At 40.4% G+C, this 22,491-nt stretch overlaps 1 protein-coding gene across 9 annotated transcripts in view; it reads left to right on the top strand.

Annotated features, from left to right (window-relative positions):
• Window positions 1-22,491, top strand: part of LOC143100347 (uncharacterized) — a 60,436-nt gene that overhangs the window by 13,161 nt on the left and 24,784 nt on the right. The window contains exons 8-14 of one of the 9 annotated variants that reach the window (XM_076263428.1): window positions 17,230-17,316; window positions 17,515-17,601; window positions 18,125-18,232; window positions 18,856-18,942; window positions 19,481-19,588; window positions 20,212-20,298; window positions 20,815-20,904. In XM_076263428.1, the coding sequence (XP_076119543.1) occupies window positions 17,230-17,316; window positions 17,515-17,601; window positions 18,125-18,232; window positions 18,856-18,942; window positions 19,481-19,588; window positions 20,212-20,298; window positions 20,815-20,904 (654 nt within the window). Of the gene's footprint in view, window positions 1-17,229; window positions 17,344-17,514; window positions 17,602-18,124; window positions 18,233-18,855; window positions 18,943-19,480; window positions 19,589-20,211; window positions 20,299-20,814; window positions 20,905-22,491 lie in introns of all 9 variants that reach the window. The other 8 variants (XM_076263427.1, XM_076263429.1, XM_076263425.1 and 5 more) reach the window with 8 other exon arrangements.

Genomic DNA, 22,491 nt, shown 5'->3' with positions numbered 1-22,491 from the left:
CATAGCAGCAGTGCCAGGATAGCTTTGCAGTCATAGGGTATCAGCCATTGGTCAAGTATGATGTGATGTTAGACCACAGTCCAGACTGGGAGATGGAGGAAGGGATGTACATATGGGCTAATATAGCCAGTAAACAGTGTAAGCAGTAACACAGTGGGCTAGTGGACAGTCAGTACAGTCAGAGGTCATGGAAGTGTAAGTGTAGAGGGAGGTGTGGAGGCAGATAGACTATGCAGAGAATTCTAACTCTCCTCTTCCTTTAAGTGAAGCATTAAAGAGTTGTATGGCCCTGGGGACAAATTACTTCCTCAGTCTGTCAGTTGTGCATGGTAGTGAGCGTAGTCTTCAACTGGTCAAGCTCTTCTGCTTTATGATAGTGCTGTGGAGTGGATGACAGTCATTGTCCAAGATGTTGATAAGTTTGTTCAGGGTCCTTTTGTCTGATATTGAAGTGATGCACTCCACTTCAGCTCCCACGACAGAGCCAGCTTTCATTACCAGCCTGTCTAGTCGCCTAGCATCCCTCTACTTAGTGCTTCCTCCCCAGCATACCACAGCATAGAAGAGGACGCTGGCAACAACAGACTGGTAAAACATCCAGAGGAGCTTGCTACAGACGTTGAAGGACTGCAGCCTCCTCAGGAAGTACAGCCTGCTCTGCCCTTGTTGTAGAGCAGCGGTCCCCAACCACCGGGCCGGGCCGCGGGACATTACTAACCGGGCCGTAGCCTATGACATGAGTTTAAAAAACTCAACTCAATTTAATTTGCAATAATGTCACGTTTTTACATGGCATAGGCCTATATGCAGTTGTTTGATTCCACGCATGTTTGCATTTTGCAAGGTCTATTTTCTTACGTCTGTCTGCCCCGCCTTCAACACTTTACATATTGCCTTCAGCGCTGCGCAGCGTCAGGTCAGCTCACTTCACTTGATCAGTTCTTGGCGAACGGTAGTGTAACACGAAGTTAGCTAAACTGCTAGAATGAGCAACAAAAAACAAGCATCTTTAGAGCATTTCTTTGGAAGGGGTAGGGGGGAAAAAGACCCACTGACTATGGTAGTGAGCCAGATACCTCAAAGAAAAAGAAGGGGTCATTCAATAGGAAATATGACGAGTCATATTTAAAATATGGTTTCGCAGAGACCGGTGATTCGCATGCACCAAGTCCTTTATGTGTGGTATATGGCAATAAGTTGTCAAACGAAGCAATGAAACTATCAAAGCAAATTCGACATCTAGAGTCCAAGCATCCTACACTTAAAGACAAACACCTTGAGTTCTTTGAGTGTAAGAAACGCGAGCAAGAAGGACAAAAACTAGTGCTTAAAGCAACCACATCGGTGTACGTGGCTGCGCTAAAAGCCTCATACTTAGTGGCTAGTCGGATTGCTAAATCTAAGAATTCAAGTCGATGAGTCAACTGATGTTGAAAATAAGGCAATGCTGCTGGTGTTTGTCCGGTACATATTTGAGGAGGATGTTCAGGAGGATTTGTTGTGTGTGCTGTCACTTCCAACAAACACCACAGCTGCAGAACTATTCCGGGCTTTGGATGGTTATGTGTCTGGAAAATTAGACTGGTCTTTTTGTATTGGCGTATGCACTGATGGGGCTGCAGCCATGACCGGACGGCTGTCCGGTTTCACTGCAAGGTTTAGAGACGTTGCACCTGACTGCAAGCCCACACACTGTGTCATTCATAGGGAAATGCTGGCTAGTCGAAAACTGCCGCCCGAGTTGAATGGGGTATTAAATGTAGTTAAAATAATCAACCACATTAAAGCACACGCACTCAACTCTCGCTTATTTGAGCAGCTCTGTGAAGAAATGGATGCAGAGCACAAACGCCTTCTCTTGCACACAGAGGTCAGATGGCTGTCAAGGGACAGGTCACTGGCCAGAGTGTTTGAGTTGTGAGAGCCGCTGCAGAGATTTCTTACAGAAAAAAAGTCACCGTTAGCTGCACATTTTAGTGATGAGGACTGGGTGTCAAAACTCGCTTACCTGTGTGACATATTCGGGTTGCTTGATGACCTCAACCTGTCACTCCAGGGGAGAATGACGACAGTCTTTAAACTGGCAGATAAAGTTGCTGCATTTAAAGCCAAGCTTGATTTGTGGGGACGACGAGTGGACCGGGGTGTATTTGATATGTTTCAAACAGTAGTGGGGGTTTTGGGAGAGACTGAGGCCCTTTCTCTCGCAGCTGGTGCACGATCACCTTGTTGCGCTTTCAAATGAGTTTGAGCATTACTTCCCATCCTCCAAAGATCCACGGCAAACCAATGAGTGGGTCCGCAACCCATTGGTCAATATCCCGAATAGTCCTAACTTGTCAGCGCAGGAGGAAGAGCAGTTGATCGAAATTGCAAATGACGGTGGTCTAAAAAGAGTGTGTTTGAGGAAACCTCTCTGGCGGGTTTTTGAATCAAAACCAAAGCAGAATATCCCAAGATAGCCGTAAAAGCGCTGAAAACGTTGCTACCATTTCCCACCACGTATCTATGCGAGGCCGGGTTTTCGGCAATAACTGCAACTAAGACCAAATTGCGCAATCGACTGGACATTTCAAACACACTGAGGGTGTCACTGTCTTCCATCACCCCCAGATGGAACCTTCTTGTGGTAGGGAAACAAACACAGGGCTCCCACTGATTATTCGTAATGCACGTTTAGTGACCATGTTTCCCATATTTTGTTAAGCATGTTCACACTTGAGAATAAGCTTTGTGCAATGGTGCAAACTTAACCAACTACAACTCAACACTGCGAAGACCAAGGGGATGGTGCTGGATTTCCAGAGGTCTAAGCCCGCTCTGCTGCTAGTCACTAGTTGGGCAATCAACAAACTGGTAGAAATTAGTGAGGGTGGAATCCAGTGTTATGTAGTTGAAGTTGCCAAAGATCGCAAAAAAAGCATATGGCATCTGTGTGCTGAAATTGTAGAATGAATGACGTCACACGCTGTGTCCGGGAGGGCTCGTGGCAGAACGTAAACACAGACAACAATGGCGTGCGAGAATTCCCTCCACATTTAATATGGTCGGAGACTAATCGCAAGTAACTCCACATCCTTACAGCATACAGTCTCTTTAAAGGAACACGCCACCCAATGAAAAAACTTCGGTGCTGATGGATGGCGGATGGATGATAAGTTTTGCTATGCAGTTATGGTTGAAATAATAGCCCATCAGCACATCTCTAGTGTGTGTGTGTGCCTCTCTCACTCAGAGGGGAGGGGGAGGCTGAGGGGTCGATCAAGCATGGATTCTATTCTCTGTGGTGGATAGGATCTACAATTAGGTGTTAATTAATATTACTACGCTAGGTCGAAGTACTTCCAAGTGCTATTGTGCCAAACATTGTAGTTCTCTTGTTTATTCGCTTGGAAAATCGCCACGTTTCATGTTGTTTGACTGTAGACATTTTAATCAACTACTCGTGTAACTGTATTTAAGTCGGGAAAATGTAGATGTTTTTGATTACTTCTATGTCTGGCTACGTCTGAGTCCGTTAGCATAGAAACATGTTAACACATTCGCGCCGCGCACCAGAGCGTTTGAGTGCACATACCGACATGGGAGAGGTATGACTCAACTCGTGATAGTTAAGGTAAGAACATATATTACTACTGACATTGGGTGGCGTGTTCCTTTAACTGTAACATGACCGGGATTGCACCATCTGTTGTATGTATATCACCAGTCCACCTCCCTTCTTTTTGGCTGAAAGTTTATTGTCTCTGTTAGTTTATTGTAACGTGGGGATGCAGCTAGTTAGCCACTTCTCTGTGAGGCAAATCAGGCTACATTCCCTGTAAAGCTTCTAATTTGCCAGTTTGTCAGTTTTGAGTGAGTTCACGTTCCCCATCACTACCGATGGAATTGAGGGCTTGTATCTCCACTTCTTCTCCCGTCGCCTCGTCCTCACTTTAAGTCCCGCTAACAGCCCCGAAAGCACCACAATTCATGGGATGTTAACGTGAACACCACCGGCATGCCTTCGTAGTGCAAGCAGCTGATTCCTTGTATAAACAAGTTTGCTACCGCCAGAACATTGTGATAACTGATCCATATCCATAGGATAGAATAAAGAACACTCCTTACAGTGTGTAATCCAGAGTAAAGAAATAAAGAAAGTAAACAAAAAATAAGATGTAAGATGTAGTAAGATGTTTTTTTCATAGCATAATACAGTATGTGTAGTCTACTGGTGATTACATCTTCAAATATAGCTAGTGCTACCTGGCAGCTTCAGAGATGTGCTGCTACTTTTGTGAGAAGCACGCTCATGTGGGCTGGAAATCAGTCCGAGTGTATGTCATTGACATGTCCGTTAAATCAACGAGAACTTTTGGTCTAATAGCACCAAGCTAGAAAACGTTTTAATGGTGGACTACATTCACGCTGCTGTCACTAAAGTGCATTCGGCAGCTAGCCTGACAAGCCAGACCCACATTAAAATGTAGGGTCTGGGCACTTACCGTTCGCAGTGCTCAGTCCGAGGGGAGGGATAATCGGTTCTTTCAAATTCCCTCTGCACGTAAGATAGATAGATAGATAGATAGATACTTTATTGATCCCCAGGGGAAATTCAAGTAATAGGACAGTGCTATGAGTCCCATGCGTTTTCCCACCAGCGGAGCTAGTTGGCTAGTTCAAACTTTTGCCAACTTAAAAAAAGCTTAACTCGTGTCACACTGTTCGCCAGCAGCAACATCCATCTTCTTTGTTTTCAAGTAGCAGGGAATTCGAGCCAACCCGTTGCAACTCTGACATCAATCATTATGTTAAGCCCGCCTAACGACTCTATACACGATTTGATTGGCCTGATAGAAGTTTAATTTTTCAAGCTCACAAGCCAACGGAGAGTTGCTAGACTAGCCCTGGCAGCAAATGTAATTTGCTGCCGCTAGGGTGCGTCTAGATTTCTAGGCTATTCGGCAGCGGCAATGAAACAATATTTGCTGCTGCTATGATTAAACTTTGTACCAATCCAAGATTTATTTTGCATCTCGAAACATGCGGGGTGGTCCGTACAGATCACAGGGATGGGCAACTCATTCAACACGGCCCGCAGCCAATGTGTATCCCAATTAGCAATCAGATCAGAGATTTATAGAAGCTTCCAGAATCACAAATCAGGTCAGCAATCATTGAATATATACAACAACAACAACAATCAGAGACCAAGGATACCTGGGTTCCACAACCATAAAGGCACCCATCCAGAAACCAGAGAGTGAGGAGGAGTGCAGAGAAGTACCTGAGCACCCATTACTCTCATTTGAATTACTTGTGAACCCATGATTGCATACTGTATATATGGCAAGCATGTCAGATGAAAGAGGAGACACAGGGCTATCATTTGATACAAAGTACATTCCAGTCCTTCTGGGTTATAAAACAGACAAAGTGACATCAAAATAATAACTTCATATAGCTTGACTTACCCCACGTTTTTGTGTGTTTTTGTGGCAAAGCATGTTCATAATCCAACACTATCATGTGTTTCTCTATGGCGAAGCATGTTCATAATCCATTTTTGAGATGCTAGCAAATTCCTGAATGGCATCCTCACATTGCATCCCAATTTGTTCGACAAAGAAACAACTTTTTTGCCTTTACTTTGTTCATGGCAATGCAGTAAAAAGTTGTTGTAGAGAATCATCATGAGTGCACAAACAGGCTAACACGCAAACTCGGGTCAGGTCAGATCAGTTTGTGTCACAGATATGGAGCGTAGAAAGGTCATTTTTCATCACTAAGTATTATTTAAAATCAATGCAAGTATTATATGAAATGGTGGCAGATCTGGGTAGCCTAGACTGTGCTGAAAAACATATAGCATGTGTAAATGGTACTTACAATGACCAGGATAAATGATTATAACTAAAGGTAGTGAGAATGGCCAAAAATAGAGTAGGGCTCATAGGCATAAATAAAAAATGGCATTTATTTCTATAAGGCACACACCACATATTTTTCATATTTGCTCAGCGCCAGAGAATCCCTCCACCATGTCAATGATATTGCCAGATTCAGGACAGTCTGCCCTACACACACATGAAAGAGCTGCCAACTTGCAGTGGTGAGATACATGTCAAAATATACAAATTTCTATAATACGCTTTTTGTATTTTTATTATTTAAATAAAAATACAAAAAATAATAAAAATAAAAATTAAATAAATGCAAGTATTAATACATGAAATTGTGGTAGATCTGGGTAGCCTAGACTCTGCTGGAAAAAAAAAACAATAATGTGTGTATGGCACTTAAAATGACCAGGATAAATGATTCTAACCAAAGGTAATGAAAATGCCCTTAAAAAAAGTCTAGGACTCTAAGGGTTAAATCAGTGTCACTGTGTTTTTTTTATTAGGGGTCCGAGCAGCGTAGCTGCAGGAACCCTATTGTTTCTGTACCGTTCATTTTTTTGCCAAAATTCTGTAAAAGTCATACTGCAGCCTAAACCGTAACTCCAAAACTCTTGAAATTTTCAGGTATGGTTACCAGTACCCCCCTCTACCCATAACCCAACATTTGGGGTACTGCACCCAAAGGTGGCGCTATTGAAAAAAAAAGTTAATTATGCTTATTTCTCCTTACCAGATTCACCTAGACTCAAAATTCTTTCAGAATATTAATCTCTAAACTCAGATGCATATTTTTGGCCCTGGTCTTATGGTCTACAAATGTTTACTTTTTCCACAATTTCATGGAAAAGCCAAACATTATAAAAAGTTTCACACTCTTCAAAAATAATCAAATCTTCACCAAAATTCTCACAGACAATGTTTAGACCAAGCCTCACAAAAGTTATCGCTCAGAATTTTGATATTTTGTTCCATTTCAGAGATATAGGCCAATAAAGTTGGACCACTTAGGCCTTTTTTCCTAGATCACCTATATTCCTATAAACCGTAAGTCCTAGAAACTTGACATTTTCAAGTATTGTTACCAGTACCCCCAACTACCCATAACCCAAATTTGGGGTACTGCACCCAAAGGTGGCGCTCTTGTCAAAAACGCTTATTTCTCCTTACCAGATTCACCTAGACTCAAAATTCTTTCATCATATTAATCTCTACATTCAGATGCATCTTTTTCACCCTGGTCTTATGCTCTAAAAATGTTTAGTTTTGCCACAATTTCAGAGAAAAGCCAAACATCATAAAAAGTTTCACAGTCTTCAAAAATTATCAAATCTTCACCAAAATTCTCACAGACAATGTTTAGACCAAGCCTCACACAAGTTATCAAAAGAATTTTGATATGTTGTTCCATTTCAGAGATATAGGCCAATAAAGTTCGAGCACTCAGCCCATTTTTCCTATATCACCTATATTCCTATATGAGTATTTTTTTTTCTTGGATAACAAACATACAACCATCATTAGGTGGATACCATTAACAGTGCACATTTTCAGATCTTTACTCTTTTTTATAAAGCCCTTAATTCTATTGTCAAATGTATGCTAGGAATTTACTTGATGATGTGTGTTTGCCAACACACATTTTCACCATGTGAATGTGACTACCCATTATTTATGATTGGCAGTGGCTCAGTGGGATAATGCCTAGTGCTGATGTTTGTTAGGTTGAGAGTTCGAATCCCTGGTAGTGCTTTAGGCTCTAGCTCGAAAACTATTGGTTATTGAAGAGTCACACCATTGAACAGCACCTGAATGACATCAGGCAATCAACATACACAGTCATTAGTTGCCAAGAATCAGAATGCTAAGACACTCTGACATTGAGGGGAACTTCTTTGTTTGCGATTTTTCCTTCATCATTAAGTCTATCATATTTATATTTCATCCATTAGTGTTCTTCTTTACAAATGTAATTTCAAAAAGTTTTCAGGTGTACTTTCAAGAAAGCCCTTCATTTTATTGTCAAATGTATGCTTGAAGTTTTTCTTGTGTGTTTACCAACACACATTTTCACCATGTGAATGTGACTGCTTATTATTTAGGATTGTCAGTGGCTCAGTGGTGTAATGCCTAGTGCTGGTGTTTGTTAGGTTGAGAGTTCGAATCCCCGGTAATGCTTTAGGCTCTAGCTCGAATACTATTGGTTATTGAAGATTCACACCATTGAACAGCACCTGAATGACATCAGGCAATCAACATACACAGTCATTAGTTGCCAAGAATCAGAATGCCGAGACACTCTGACATTTAGGGGAACTTCTTTGTTTACTATTTTTCCTTCATCATTAAGTCTATCATATTTATATTTCATCCATTAGTGTTCTTCTCTACAAATGTCTAATTGCCCCAGAATTTCAAAAAGATTTCAGGTGTACTCTTTCAGGAAAGCCCTTCATTTTATTGTCAAATGTATACTTTGAGTTTTTCTTGTGTGTTTACCAGCACACATTTTCACCATTTGAATGTGACTGCTCAATGTGTATGATTGTCAGTGGCTGAGTGGGATAATGCCTAGTGCTGGTGTTTGTTAGGTTGAGAGTTCGAATCCTGCTAGAGGTTGAGGCTCAAGATGCACATGCTATTGGTTATTGAAGATTGACACCATTGAACAGCACCTGAATGACATCAGGCAATCAACATTCACACTCATTAGTTGCCAAGAATCAGAATGCCGACACACTCTATGACATATAGGGGAACTTCTTTGTTTACTATTTTTCCTTCATCATTAAGTCTATCATATTTATATTTCATCCATTACTGTTCTTCTCTACAAATGTCTAATTGCCCCAGAATTTCCAAAAGTTTTCAGGTGTACTCTTTCAGGAAAGCCCTTAATTTTATTGTCAAATGTATACTTGGAGTTTTTCTTGTGTGTTTACCAACACACATTTTCACCATTTGAATGTGACTGCTCAATGTGTATGATTGTCAGTGGCTGAGTGGGATAATGCCTAGTGCTGGTGTTTGTTAGGTTGAGAGTTCGAATCCTGCTAGAGCTTGAGGCTCAAGATGCACATGCTATTGGTTATTGAAGATTGACACCATTGAACAGCACCTGAATGACATCAGGCAATTAACATTCACACTCATTAGTTGCCAAGAATCAGAATGCCGACACACTCTATGACATATAGGGGAACTTCTTTGTTTACTATTTTTCCTTCATCATTAAGTCTATCGTATTTATATTTCATCCATTACTCTTCTTCTCTACAAATGTCTAATTGCCCCAGAATTTCCAAACGTTTTCAGGTGTTCTCTTTCAGGAAAGCCCTTCATTTTATTGTCAAATGTATACTTGGAGTTTTTCTTGTGTGTTTACCAATACACATTTTCACCATGTGACTGGCAAAGATGTAGGATTGACGGTGGCTTAGTGGGATAATGCCTTGTACTGGTCATCCTTAGGTTGAGAGTTCAAATCCCACCTGAAGCATTAGTGTTCAAATACTGTTGGGTTGTGGAGGTTCGCATACTAGAATAGAATGTTGTGGAGGTTAGCACACTATAACATTACAGCATTACAGCTACTTGTCAATATGGACTTGTAGTGCAAGGCAAGTATAACTGTATAATTATAGGCTGTTTATCTTATTGACTCCAATACAGAACCCACCACCACAAATGCAATTCAATTCTGTGGGAAACACTGCCTTCCATTATCAAACCCTTCATCTTATCCACAACAAATAAATAGTCCTGTAGAATCAAGTATTGTTAGAATACTGTTGGGTTGTGGAGGTTAGCACACTACAACGTTACAGCACAGGGTAATCCTAATTTTATGGATCAAATTTATTCCAATCTAACTCAAAAGTTTTGAACAACACAAAGGTTTTATCCAGATCAAAACCAAGAATAGATTATGTGATCTAATCCAATTTCAGGATCCTTGTTTCCTTTTGAACAACCCATTTTCAAGATTTGATCCAATCCGATAGCCAAAATCCGGTAACTGAAATCCGATAACCGAAATCCGATCACATTTCTTTTGAACAATTGTGCCCAAACAATCAAAGCATATGTAAAACTAAAAAGCTATGCTACCTCATGTTCGTTTTGCTCGGACCCCGTAAATCACCGCTTGCGGTTATATTTAGGGGTCCGAGCAGCGTAGCTGCAGGAACCCTATTGTTTCTGTACCGTTCATTTTTTGGCCAAAATTCTGTAAAAGTCATACTGCAGCCTAAACCGTAACTCCAAAACTCTTGAAATTTTCAGGTATGGTTACCAGTACCCCCCTCTACCCATAACCCAAAATTTGGGGTACTGCACCCAAAGGTGGCGCTATTGAAAAAAAAAGTTAATTATGCTTATTTCTCCTTACCAGATTCACCTAGATTCAAAATTCTTTCAGAATATTAATCTCTAAACTCAGATGCATCTTTTTGGCCCTGGTCTTATGGTCTACAAATGTTTACTTTTTCCACAATTTCATGGAAAAGCCAAACATTATAAAAAGTTTCACACTCTTCAAAAATAATCGAATGTTCACCAAAATTCTCACAGACAATGTTTAGACCAAGCCTCACAAAAGTTATCGCTCAGAATTTTGATATTTTGTTCCATTTCAGAGATATAGGCCAATAAAGTTAGACCACTTAGGCCTTTTTTCCTAGATCACCTATATTCCTATAAACCGTAAGTCCTAGAAACTTGACATTTTCAAGTATTGTTACCAGTACCCCCCACTACCCATAACCCAAATTTGGGGTACTGCACCCAAAGGTGGCGCTCTTGTCAAAAACGCTTATTTCTCCTTACCAGATTCACCTAGACTCAAAATTCTTTCATCATATTAATCTCTACATTCAGATGCATCTTTTTCACCCTGGTCTTATGCTCTAAAAATGTTTACTTTTGCCACAATTTCAGAGAAAAGCCAAACATCATAAAAAGTTTCACAGGCTTCAAAAATTATCAAATCTTCACCAAAATTCTCACAGACAATGTTTAGACAAAGCCTCACAAAAGTTATCAAAAGAATTTGGATACGTTGTTCCATTTCAGAGATATAGGCCAATAAAGTTCGACCACTCAGCCCATTTCTCCTATATCACCTATATTCCTATATGAGTAAATTTTTTTTCTTGGATAACAACCATACAACCATCATTAGGTGGATACCATTAACAGTGCACATTTTCAGATATGTACTCTTTTTTATAAAGCCCTTAATTCTATTGTCAAATGTATGCTAGGAATTTTCTTGATGTTGTGTGTTTGCCAACACACATTTTCACCATTTGAATGTGACTGCTCAATGTATATGATTGTCAGTGGCTGAGTGGGATAATGCCTAGTGCTGGTGTTTGTTAGGTTGAGAGTTCGAATCCTGCTAGAGCTTTAGGCTCAAGATGCACATGCTATTGGTTATTGAAGATTCACACTATTGAACAGCACCTGAATGACATCAGACAATTAACATTCACACTCATTAGTTGCCAAGAATCAGAATGCCGACACACTCTATGACATATAGGGGAACTTCTTTGTTTACTATTTTTCCTTCATCATTAAGTCTATCATATTTATATTTCATCCATTACTGTTCTTCTCTATAAATGTCTAATTGCCCCAGAATATCCAAAAGTTTTCAGGTGTACTCTTTCAGGAAAGCCCTTCATTTTATTGTCAAATGTATACTTGGAGTTTTTCTTGTGTGTTTACCAACACACATTTTCACCATGTGAATGTGACTGGCAAAGATGTAGGATTGACAGTGGCTTAGTGGGATAATGTCTAGTGCTGGTCATCCTTATGTTGAGTGTTCAAATCCCACCTGAAGCATTAGTGTTAAAATACTGTTGGGTTGTGGAGGTTAGCATACTAGAATAGAATGCTGTTGGGTTGTGGAGGTTAGCACACTATAACATTACAGCATTACAGCTACTTGTCAATATGGACTTGTAGTGCAAGGCAAGTATAACTGTATAATTATACGCTGTTTATCTTATTGACTCCGACACAGAACCCACCACCACAAATACAATTCAATTCTGTGGGAAACACTGCCTTCCATTATCAAACCCTTCATCTTATCCACAACAAATAAATAGTCCTGTAGAATCAAGTATTGTTAGAATACTGTTGGGTTGTGAAGGTTAGCACACTATAATGTTACAGCACAGGGTAATCCTAATTTTATGCATCAAATTTATTCCAATCCAACTCAAAAGTTTTGAACGACACAAAGTGAAGGTTTTATCCAGATCAAAACCAAGAATAGATTATGTGATCTAATCCAATTTCAGGATCCTTGTTTCCCTTTGAACAACCCATTTTCAAGATTTGATCCAATCCGACAGATGAAATCCGGTAACTGAAATCCGATAACCGAAATCCGATCACGTTTCTTTTGAACAATTGTGCCCAAACAATCAAAGCATATGTAAAACTAAAAAGCTATGCCATCATGTTCGTTTTGCTCGGACCCCGTAAATCACCGCTTGCGGTTATATTTATTATTATAATTGTAGCATCATTTTTGTAATTTATCTTACCATGTTTCTTATTAAATCTTGACACTGTATTCAAATGGATGAATGGATACATTTCACTAAAACTGCATTGAGAACTACATAATTGATTATTAAATAGTAGCAGCGGCAGTGAAAACTTATTTGCTGCCGTTATGATTAAACTTTAATCCCGGATTGGTGCAGTTATGATTAAACTGCACCAATCCGGGATTCATCTGCATCCCAAACTGTATAGATTGGTCCATACAGATCTCAGGGATGGGCAACTGGCCATACACAACCTCATTCAAGACGGCCCACAGCCTCATTCAACACGGCCCATAAGGCACATAAGATGTAACGATCGTGAAGATCGTGTAGCTGAGTCCATCTCTGGCCCAGCAAGTGCTCATTGCATTTCTGCATTTCACGACTTAAAGCAACACCAAAGAGTTTTTTGTACCTTAAAATAATGTTTCCAAAATCGTTTCAGTGGTTCATCAACTTGTAACAGGGTGAACGGCACTTCTGCATTCGCTTTGCGGCCCTCTATCGGCTATAACCGCACTAAGTTTGCCAGATCGGGTATCGGTCTGTAGTTCGATGGAATGAGACATAAGAAACTACAAATTTGACTTGCATCTGATGTCGCAATACATTGTACTTTCATAAATCGTGCAACATATTCTACCTTGTCTGTGGACATCGTTATTTGCAAAGCCGGTGCTGGATAAACAAATAGCGTGCGTGTGACAGAGGGAAAGTTCTTTGGTGTTGCTTTAATAGCAACAACCTTAAGAGAATGGAGGCGATGGTAATGCAGACCATTTGTCAAATCCTGTACAATAAATGCACTGGCATGTTCATTAATTGTAACTTTTGAACTCAAAGTCACTGTCTGAAGGCAAATTTCAAAACCAAAGGTCTAAGTCTAGAACAGTGTTTCCCAAAGTCTGGGTCGCGACCCACGGGTGGGTCGCAGGAGAATTTATTTGGGTCGCCAGCCCAGCACAATTTATGTTGTGTTATAGGTCTAACTCAGTGTTTCTCAAACATTCTCAGACCAAGGACCACTTAACCCATAGCATTTACACCCCTATTTTGAGTTTTTCCTCGAAATTGCACACCGCCTACTTAAAATGGCCCTGTTGCCACATACTTTGACTTACAATCAAGTGCCTGACCTCTTTGGAAAGCTAAGGCCTTGTAGAATTTTTTGGTACCAATAGATTGACTGTGTGATGAACTATCAGAGAGTGGCAAAGGGTAGAATGATAGTTTTTTTTATAGGCGGTTATGTACATCTCTAGAAATGACCACATTCTGCCCTCTTGGTCACTTATTTTCTCTTGAAAACACCACTGAGGCCCACTACCAGGTCTTGTGAATCTGTATGTCAAAGTAGATCCTTATAGGATGAAGTATGACTGTGTGGGACCCATATTTGTGTGGGCATACACATGCGTTTTGCTAAGTGTCCATTTGGAGACTCCAAAAGGACCTTTGGTTACCCAAAACTAAAACTCTTCCTATACAAGAACCCCTTTATGTAGAACCATGATCTTGGTGTCAAATGAAAGGTTACACTCTCTGTGTCATGTTGCTTGTACCATGAGTGCTTTGCAGTGGCTGTGCCATGAGTCCAGAGAAGCATTATCTGACCTGAAACTCTTACTTTTGCTCCTACGCCTTTGAGATTTCCATGAAAAAAGGACAAACAAGGTAATGCAGTGAACATTTGTATTATAAAATGAAACAAAGGTAAAAAATAACAATACCCTGGCAAACGAAACATCAAATGATTCACATTCAATGCAATAGAAATGTATTTATGTTGGCAACCACGGTCAACAAAATGGAACGTGTTATGAACAACTGAAATAGTCTCGGCCACCGGCTCCTCTTCCTCAGACACAGGATCCTCAGCTCTTGTTTTTTTGCTTGGCGGGGCCCAGTCTTCATCACTGTCACTGAAACAATTGTACAGGTGGAAGTTAGGCTCAGACCCACTAAAGTATATGAAAACCCTTCCCAACAACTTATACAAATGATATAAATGTGTGTACTCAGGTCACACCTCCCCCTGCTCTCTCTTTTACACACACACACACACACAAACACACACTGCATTCTCTCCCCTAACTCCCCTCCCCCCCAGGTACCAGAACACTGTTCACACTATGAAACAAAGCTAAATGAAAAACTATGCACTAAACATTACAAAAACAAACTAAACTGTATCTGTAACTGTATATGGATATAAGTAGTCTACTCACAGCTCAAAATCAGGGTCCTTCCCAGCTAAAAAGTTCTGCTCCTCCTCGGAGTCGCATTCCGAGAAATTGCTTTCTTCTCCTTCATCGATGTCCTCCAGATCTTCAATGTCCTCGGGTTCTTTGACATGTTTCGTCTTTTTTTGTCTCTTTGGCATGTTTTACGAACAAAAACCTTCAAAAACATGTCTCTTGCTTGTTTAGTAACAAACTTCCAAACCACTGCTTCGGAATCTGGTTACGCATGGGCTATGCGCCTTGAGTTTAGCCGACAGGGAAGTAGAATGTGACGATGTGTCACATGTCTAAAGAAAGCTCTCCTCATTGGCTACACGGACATCTAGGTCCCATCTCATTGGCTCACTCAGACACAGCGCTATGGCCATTCAAAGACTGGTTGTCAGATTCATCGCTTACGTGACTCATTGGCTTTGATGGCATCTATCTCGACTCTCATTGGTCCTACAGACATGTAATGGGTATCGATGGAATCAGAAGAGCCTCGTGAACACGCGGAGTACCGTGAATCCAGCGACAATAATGGAAGTAGAACCGAAATATCTGGATTTCCGCGAAAACTAAGATTTTACTTCGCTTCTTTTCGTATGTATCTGTTTTGTTTGTACTGGCGTGTACAACTACTCAATATATTGGCAATAAAACAATGTAGATATTTTACATCTATGGATTCTTACGAAAATTTCAAGACCAAGCATGCTGGGCTAACTTATTGGTACGGCCATACAGACAAGTGACAAAGTATGAACGCAGCAACTTTGGGGGGTGGTGGAGGGGGGTATTCTGATATGTTATATATCGGGATAAACTTATATTTTACACACGAAATATATGTTAATTCATGGAAAGCTTTACATATATCGATTCTTGAGTTTCTCAGCTTTAAAATGGTATATAGCATGACTATGGTAGTTCATGATAAGGTGCAAAAAAATGCATGGGGGGAGGTGGGGGGCACTGTATTTTCCCGAATACGGGTCACCCGTAGTGTACTGGTTAACCAGTAAAAAATAACCTCAGTCTGTGAGGTTATTTTTTACTGGTTAAGTGGTCCTTGGTCTGAAAATGTTTGAGAGAACATGCACTTAATTAAAAAAAAAAAACAGTAGACCCACTTCAACAGTATATTACACAATAGCCCTCACTGAACAACCTTGCTTATTGTTGGATCATAGGATTCATATGATTTAAACTGGCGTAGCTTACATAGGCAGTGTTGCAGAACTGTTTGGATTTACATACAAATTTGTTCAATATTGCAAACAACTCATCTATATTATATTTTACCATGTCTGCTTGCGGACCACTTGGGATAGCTTGCGGACCACCAGTGGTCCCCGGACCACACTTTGAGAAACACTGGTCTAACTGATACCATTTGTCATTTACCAGGAAAGTTAACAGTTTTCTATTAGGATGTAGTTTGTTAACTACCACAGTTATGGTTTTGTCATAAAAGCTCATGAAACTGGCGCATGAAACTGGGGGACGAACGCATCGCAGAGGGGGAGCCAGAGCATGGATATCTACCTCTCAAAATGAAACCGTTCTGTGGTTCGCCTGCCATGACCTGTACCTCGCAGTTGCAAACTGCAAGGGACATGAATCCGCCTATTTGCACGAACATTAACAGATACCAGTTCCTCAACTTTACCGATTAAAATCTAGTGACCGTGCTGTCAACTAAAGCAGACAACCATAGACCGGATTAGGATATTCAATTTGCATGTAGATAGTTTCGATTGTAGATGCAATCTTTAAAGTTATTAGCAACCTCCTCACATTCTTATTTCTGATTTAAAATGCACAACAGTGCAATATATTAGGCTAAAATTTAAATAGACATTTTAAACACTATTTCTCTCGTTTTCTACCTCGCGAACTCCAAAGTAAAGGCGCATTCTTTCGGCTATTGCCCAAAAGCCTCTTGTTCTGATATAGCGACTATATAATATAATAGGCCTACAACAATACAATATAACGACTTGAGTTATTTGCTGTTTACATCGGAATTGACGTCCACAGTGTTATGGACCCATTTGTCTGCAACGCAACGTAGCCTACAACATTTTTTTTAGAAATACAGAAACAGCTTTACTATGCTGACGAATGCGCAACATGCGAGAATTTCCCCAAACTGTCATTAAAACGCATCTTTTCAGTAGTCATTTCCAACTTTTTACGCTGATGGTGCTAAAAATGCAACACTACCGTGTTCAAAGCAGGATCTATCTATTTAGATCGATCCTATAGCAATGTATGGTTGGGGGAGGCATAGAAAAGTTGGAGAACCTGTGGCCTAAAACAATGTTGGTGGTTGCAGGGTAGATTTGAAGTGAAATGGGTCGCGATGGTCTGTCATTTTTAAAAAGTGGGTCGCCAGAAAAAAAGTTTGGGAAACACTGGTCTAGAAGACCAAGTACACAGGTGGTCGTGTGAAAGAAAGCCTCTCATCTAACCAATGAATTATCAAGTAAATCACAAATTGGAAAAAGGGGCATTTGCTGAAAATTGTATTGTGCATGTTTGCAGAACCAAAAGAACAGAATGAAGAAAAGTCTGCTGGGAAGCTAGATTATGGAGCTGGGCTGACTGAGGGCTCGACAACCAACGGACCAGGTATGCAGTCATTCCCCAGTGAGAATGGTAGTCATAAATTAAACATGCTGTGATAGTCAGTTGTAAATATTGTAAATTGGGAAAAGGATGTAAGGATATCATCAGGGATCACATTCAGAGTGATTTTGAGAATGATAAACTATTCACATTTTCACTTGTGCTTGTGATGGCTGAGAATTGTATTGTGTATGTTTTCAGAACCAACAGCCCAGAGTGGAGGAGACCAGTCTGTTGTGAATATGGATGAAGCTGGGTCATCTGAGGGCCTGACAACTAACGGACAAGGTATGCATCCTGAACTGTGGGTGGGTGGGAAGGGAGGTTCTGTAGAGATCACAGGGATGGAAATTGGCCGTACACAACCTCATTCAACACAGCCCACAGCATCATTCAGAACGGCCCAGAAGGCACATAAGATTTACATCTTGAATCTTTATCATGAATATTATGTAGCTGAGTCCATCCCTGGCCCAGAAAGTACTCATTTCATTTTTGCATTTTACGACTTAATAACAACAACCTGAAGAGAATGTGGAGGCGTTGGTAATGTAGACTATCAATTGTCAAATCCTGGTGAATCATGATGAGTGTTTTACAATGAATGCACTGGCATGTCCATTAATTGTAACGTTTGACCTCAAAGTCACTGTCTGGAGGCAAATTTCAAAACCAAAGGCCTAAGTCTAGAAGACCAAGTACACATGTGGTCGTGTGAAAGAAAGCCTCTCATCTAACCAATGAATTATCAAGTAAATCACAAATTGGAAAAAGGGGCATTTGCTGAAAATTGTATTGTGCATGTTTGCAGAAGAACAGAATGAAGACAAGTCTGCTGGGAAGCTAGATAATGGAGCTGGGCTGACTGAGGGCTCGACAACCAAAGGACCAGGTATGCAGTCATTCCCCAGTGAGAATGGTAGTCATAAATTAAATGTCATAATTCCCATGTGATTCATCTTACTTAATGTGCTAATGAATCTATGGGATATTATACATAGGATGTAATGCTTGTGAAGAAAACATAGTCATGTTCTAAAGTTAGCTTTGCTTTGTATATGAACCTTTCTCTAGGCCAGCAAGTACTCATCACTGTGTTGCAGGGAGTTTAATTAAGAAAATGACCACCAGTCTGGTTTTGTTTTTGGGTCTGTTAAGGCTGGGTGCATTAGTAAAGTGCATCAGTACCGTTGGTGTCTGCCAGAATCAAGTCAAAAGGTGTAGAGAAATGACTGGATATATGCTTCATATTTTTAGGAACAATCCAACAACGTGGAGAGAACATTGCCATTTCTAATGAATCCCATCCACTGTCAAATCCTAGTAAATCATAAGGAGTTTTTGTACCAAAAATGTCATGTTTATTAATTGTAACATTTGAACTCAACATGCCGTGATAGTCAGTTGTAAATATTGTAAATTGGGAAAAGGATGTAAGGATATCATCAGGGATCACATTCAGAGTGATTTTTAGAATGATAAACTATTCACATTTTCACTTGTGCTCGTGATGGCTGAGAATTGTATTGTGTATGTTTTCAGAACCAACAGCCCAGAGTGGAGGATACCAGTCTGTTGTGAATATGGATGAAGCTGGGTCATCTGAGGGCCTGACAACTAACGGACAAGGTATGCATCCTGAACTGTGTGTGTGTGTGTGTGTGGGTGGGAGGGGGGGTTCTGTAGAGATCACAGGGATGGAAATTGGCCGTACACAACCTCATTCAACACAGCCCACAGCATCATTCAGAACGGCCCAGAAGTCACATAAGATTTACATCTTGAATCTTTATCATGAATATTATGTAGCTGAGTCCATCCCTGGCCCAGAAAGTACTCATTTCATTTTTGCATTTCACGACTTAATAACAACAACCTGAAGAGAATGTGGAGGCGTTGGTAATGTAGACTATCAATTGTCAAATCCTGGTGAATCATGATGTAATATGTTTTACAATGAATGCACTGGCATGTCCATTAATTGTAACGTTTTACCTCAAAGTCACTGTCTGGAGGCAAATTTCAAAACCAAAGGCCTAAGTCTAGAAGACCAAGTACACAGGTGGTCGTGTGAAAGAAAGCCTCTCATCTAACCAATGAATTATCAAGTAAATCACAAATTGGAAAAAGAGGCATTTGCTGAAAATTGTATTGTGCATGTTTGCAGAAGAACAGAATGAAGACAAGTCTGCTGGGAAGCTAGATAATGGAGCTGGGCTGACTGAGGGCTCGACAACCAAAGGACCAGGTATGCAGTCATTCCCCAGTGAGAATGGTAGTCATAAATTAAATGTCATAATTCCCATGTGATTCATCTTACTTAATGTGCTAATGAATCTATGGGATATTATACATAGGATGTAATGCTTGTGAAGAAAACATAGTCATGTTCTAAAGTTAGCTTTGCTTTGTATATGAACCTTTCTCTAGGCCAGCAAGTACTCATCACTGTGTTGCAGGGAGTTTAATTAAGAAAATGACCACCAGTCTGGTTTTGTTTTTGGGTCTGTTAAGGCTGGGTGCATTAGTAAAGTGCATCAGTACCGTTGGTGTCTGCCAGAATCAAGTCAAAAGGTGTAGAGAAATGACTGGATATATGCTTCATATTTTTAGGAACAATCCAACAACGTGGAGAGAACATTGCCATTTCTAATGAATCCCATCCACTGTCAAATCCTAGTAAATCATAAGGAGTTTTTGTACCAAAAATGTCATGTTTATTAATTGTAACATTTGAACTCAACATGCCGTGATAGTCAGTTGTAAATATTGTAAATTGGGAAAAGGATGTAAGGATATCATCAAGGATCACATTCAGAGTGATTTTTAGAATGATAAACTATTCACATCTTCACTTGTGCTCGTGATGGCTGAGAATTGTATTGTGTATGTTTTCAGAACCAACAGCCCAGAGTGGAGGATACCAGTCTGTTGTGAATATGGATGAAGCTGGGTCATCTGAGGGCCTGACAACTAACGGACAAGGTATGAATCCTGAAGTGTGTGTGTGTGTGTGGGAAGGGAGGTTCTGTAGAGATCACAGGGATGGAAATTGGCCGTACACAAGTTCAACACAGCCCACAGCATCATTCAAAACGGCCCAGAAAGCACATAAGATTTTCTTCTTGAATCTTGATCATGAATATTGTGTAGTTGAGTCCATCCCTGGCCCAGAAAGTACTCATTTCATTTTTGCATTTCACGACTTAATAACAACAACCTGAAGAGAATGCATTGGTAATGTAGACCATCAATTGTCAAATCCTGGTGAATCATGATGAGTGTTTTACAATGAATGCACTGGCATGTCCATTAACTGTAACGTTTGACCTCAAAGTCACTGTCTGGAGGCAAATTTCAAAACCAAAGGCCTAAGTTTACAAGAGCAATACACAGGTGGTTGTGTGAAGGAAAGCCTCTCAACTAACCAAAGAAACATCAAGCAAATCACAAACTGGAAAAAGGGGCATTTGTGGAAAATTGTATTGTGCATGTTTGCAGAACCAAAAGAACAGAATGTAGAAGACGAGACTGCTGGGAAGCTAGATAATGGAGCTGGGCTGACTGAGGGCCCGACAACCAATGGACCAGGTATGCAGTCATTCCCCAGTGAGAATGGTAGTCATACATTAAATGTCATAATTCCCATGTGATTCATCTTACTTAAAGAAGCCCTATGCAGGTCTGGTTATTCCTTCGCCATTTCTGGATTTTCGCCTGATTTGGGCTTGCATTTTTCACGACATAGCTCCCCCTGCAGCTTCGGTAGCAAGTGACTGCTATGCTAAACCCCCACTAGCTAGCGAGCTACTGTACCCATCAAGAAACCAAGCTAAACACATACAGGGCTCACAATAATACGGTCGAGCAAACACATTGTTCAAGAGACTATCAAATCACATTACAAAAACGCAGTTCACCCAAAGGTAGGCTACTTACAATTTCAACAGCAACAAGTCAGAGTCCGTTTTGCAGTCTTCTTAGAAACTACAATCTGACTACATTTTTGAGACGCAATTGGATACTTCCGCTGAGTTACATCCGGAGAGATGAAGCACCCACCAAACGATCCAAAAAGTGTTGTAGAACCATCAGAACGACTCTCAACCTGCATAATTAAGGTCATTTTTCCTACAAATTGTTGCATAGGGCTTCTGTAATGTGCTAATGAATCTATGGGAAATTATAAATAGGATGTAACGATTGTGAAGAAAACATAGTTGTGTTCTAAAGTTAGTTTTGTTTTGTAGATGAATCCTTCTCTAGGCCAACAAGTATGCATTGCTGTATAGACCTCTGAAGTTCACCTACAAAAAAGCTGCCATCTTCAAGATCCGGTATCTTGAGATTTTTCCTATGGGAAAATAACATAGGGGTTTTGAATTATTGCACCTGTTAAAGTCTTGCGTTGACGAAGAAGTGTGAAATGCAGACGTTTTAGTCAGCATACTTTTGTCCTCTGCCTTCAAGTGGCTCCTGTGATCTTCGGTACGTTAAGACAGCAAACTTAGATTTTTGCTACCCCAGAGCTAACTTGCAATGCAACTTGCCATAGGTAGATAGCTTCAATTAACACCTGGATCTGCTTATATCGGCAAAGATGGCAGCTTTGGTTCCTTTTTGTAGGCGAACTTCAGAGGTCTATTACTAGGCTTGGGTATCGAATATCGAGTATTGGTTGGAACCGGGACTATATTTGCGATTTTCCCGGAATCGTTCAAAAGTTTAAATTTCGATTACTAGTTTCGATTCCCAGTCCGCCAACCGGAAGAAGAAACGGCTGAACACCAACGAAAATGCGCATAGTTCATAGAATTAAAATTCATGGAGAAGGTCAGACTCCAAAGCAGGGTTCCCGCGGATCCTTAAATAGTCTTAAATACAACTGAATTTTCGAAAGAGAGGTATTAAATGTGCGTATGGGACCGCCAGCGAGTGCAAGAGAGCGAGTGATGTCTCAATCCAGTTTCGTGTATTTAAAACGCAATTGTATAAGTGACTAGGCAATTAGGCTACTGGAGGAAGTGTAGTGGTTGCAGAGTGAAGATGTTTTTCACGGGTGTGGTTAAAGTTGTGAAAACGCTAATAATACAGTAGGCCTATGTACAAAATAATATGCCTGACGTTTTCGTGGTGTAGCTGAGGCCAGAGAGATATACAGGTAGCCTACGTGGAATG

The sequence above is a fragment of the Alosa pseudoharengus genome, unplaced genomic scaffold (genome assembly GCF_046254945.1).
Source record: "Alosa pseudoharengus isolate Yale_2024_CS ecotype anadromous, Long Island Sound unplaced genomic scaffold, YU_APseudo_1.1 YU_APseudo_1.1_scf_3, whole genome shotgun sequence".
Taxonomy (NCBI): domain Eukaryota; kingdom Metazoa; phylum Chordata; class Actinopteri; order Clupeiformes; family Clupeidae; genus Alosa; species Alosa pseudoharengus.
The sequence above is the reverse complement of the archived record's forward strand: the minus strand, read 5'-3'. Positions and strand labels throughout refer to the sequence as shown.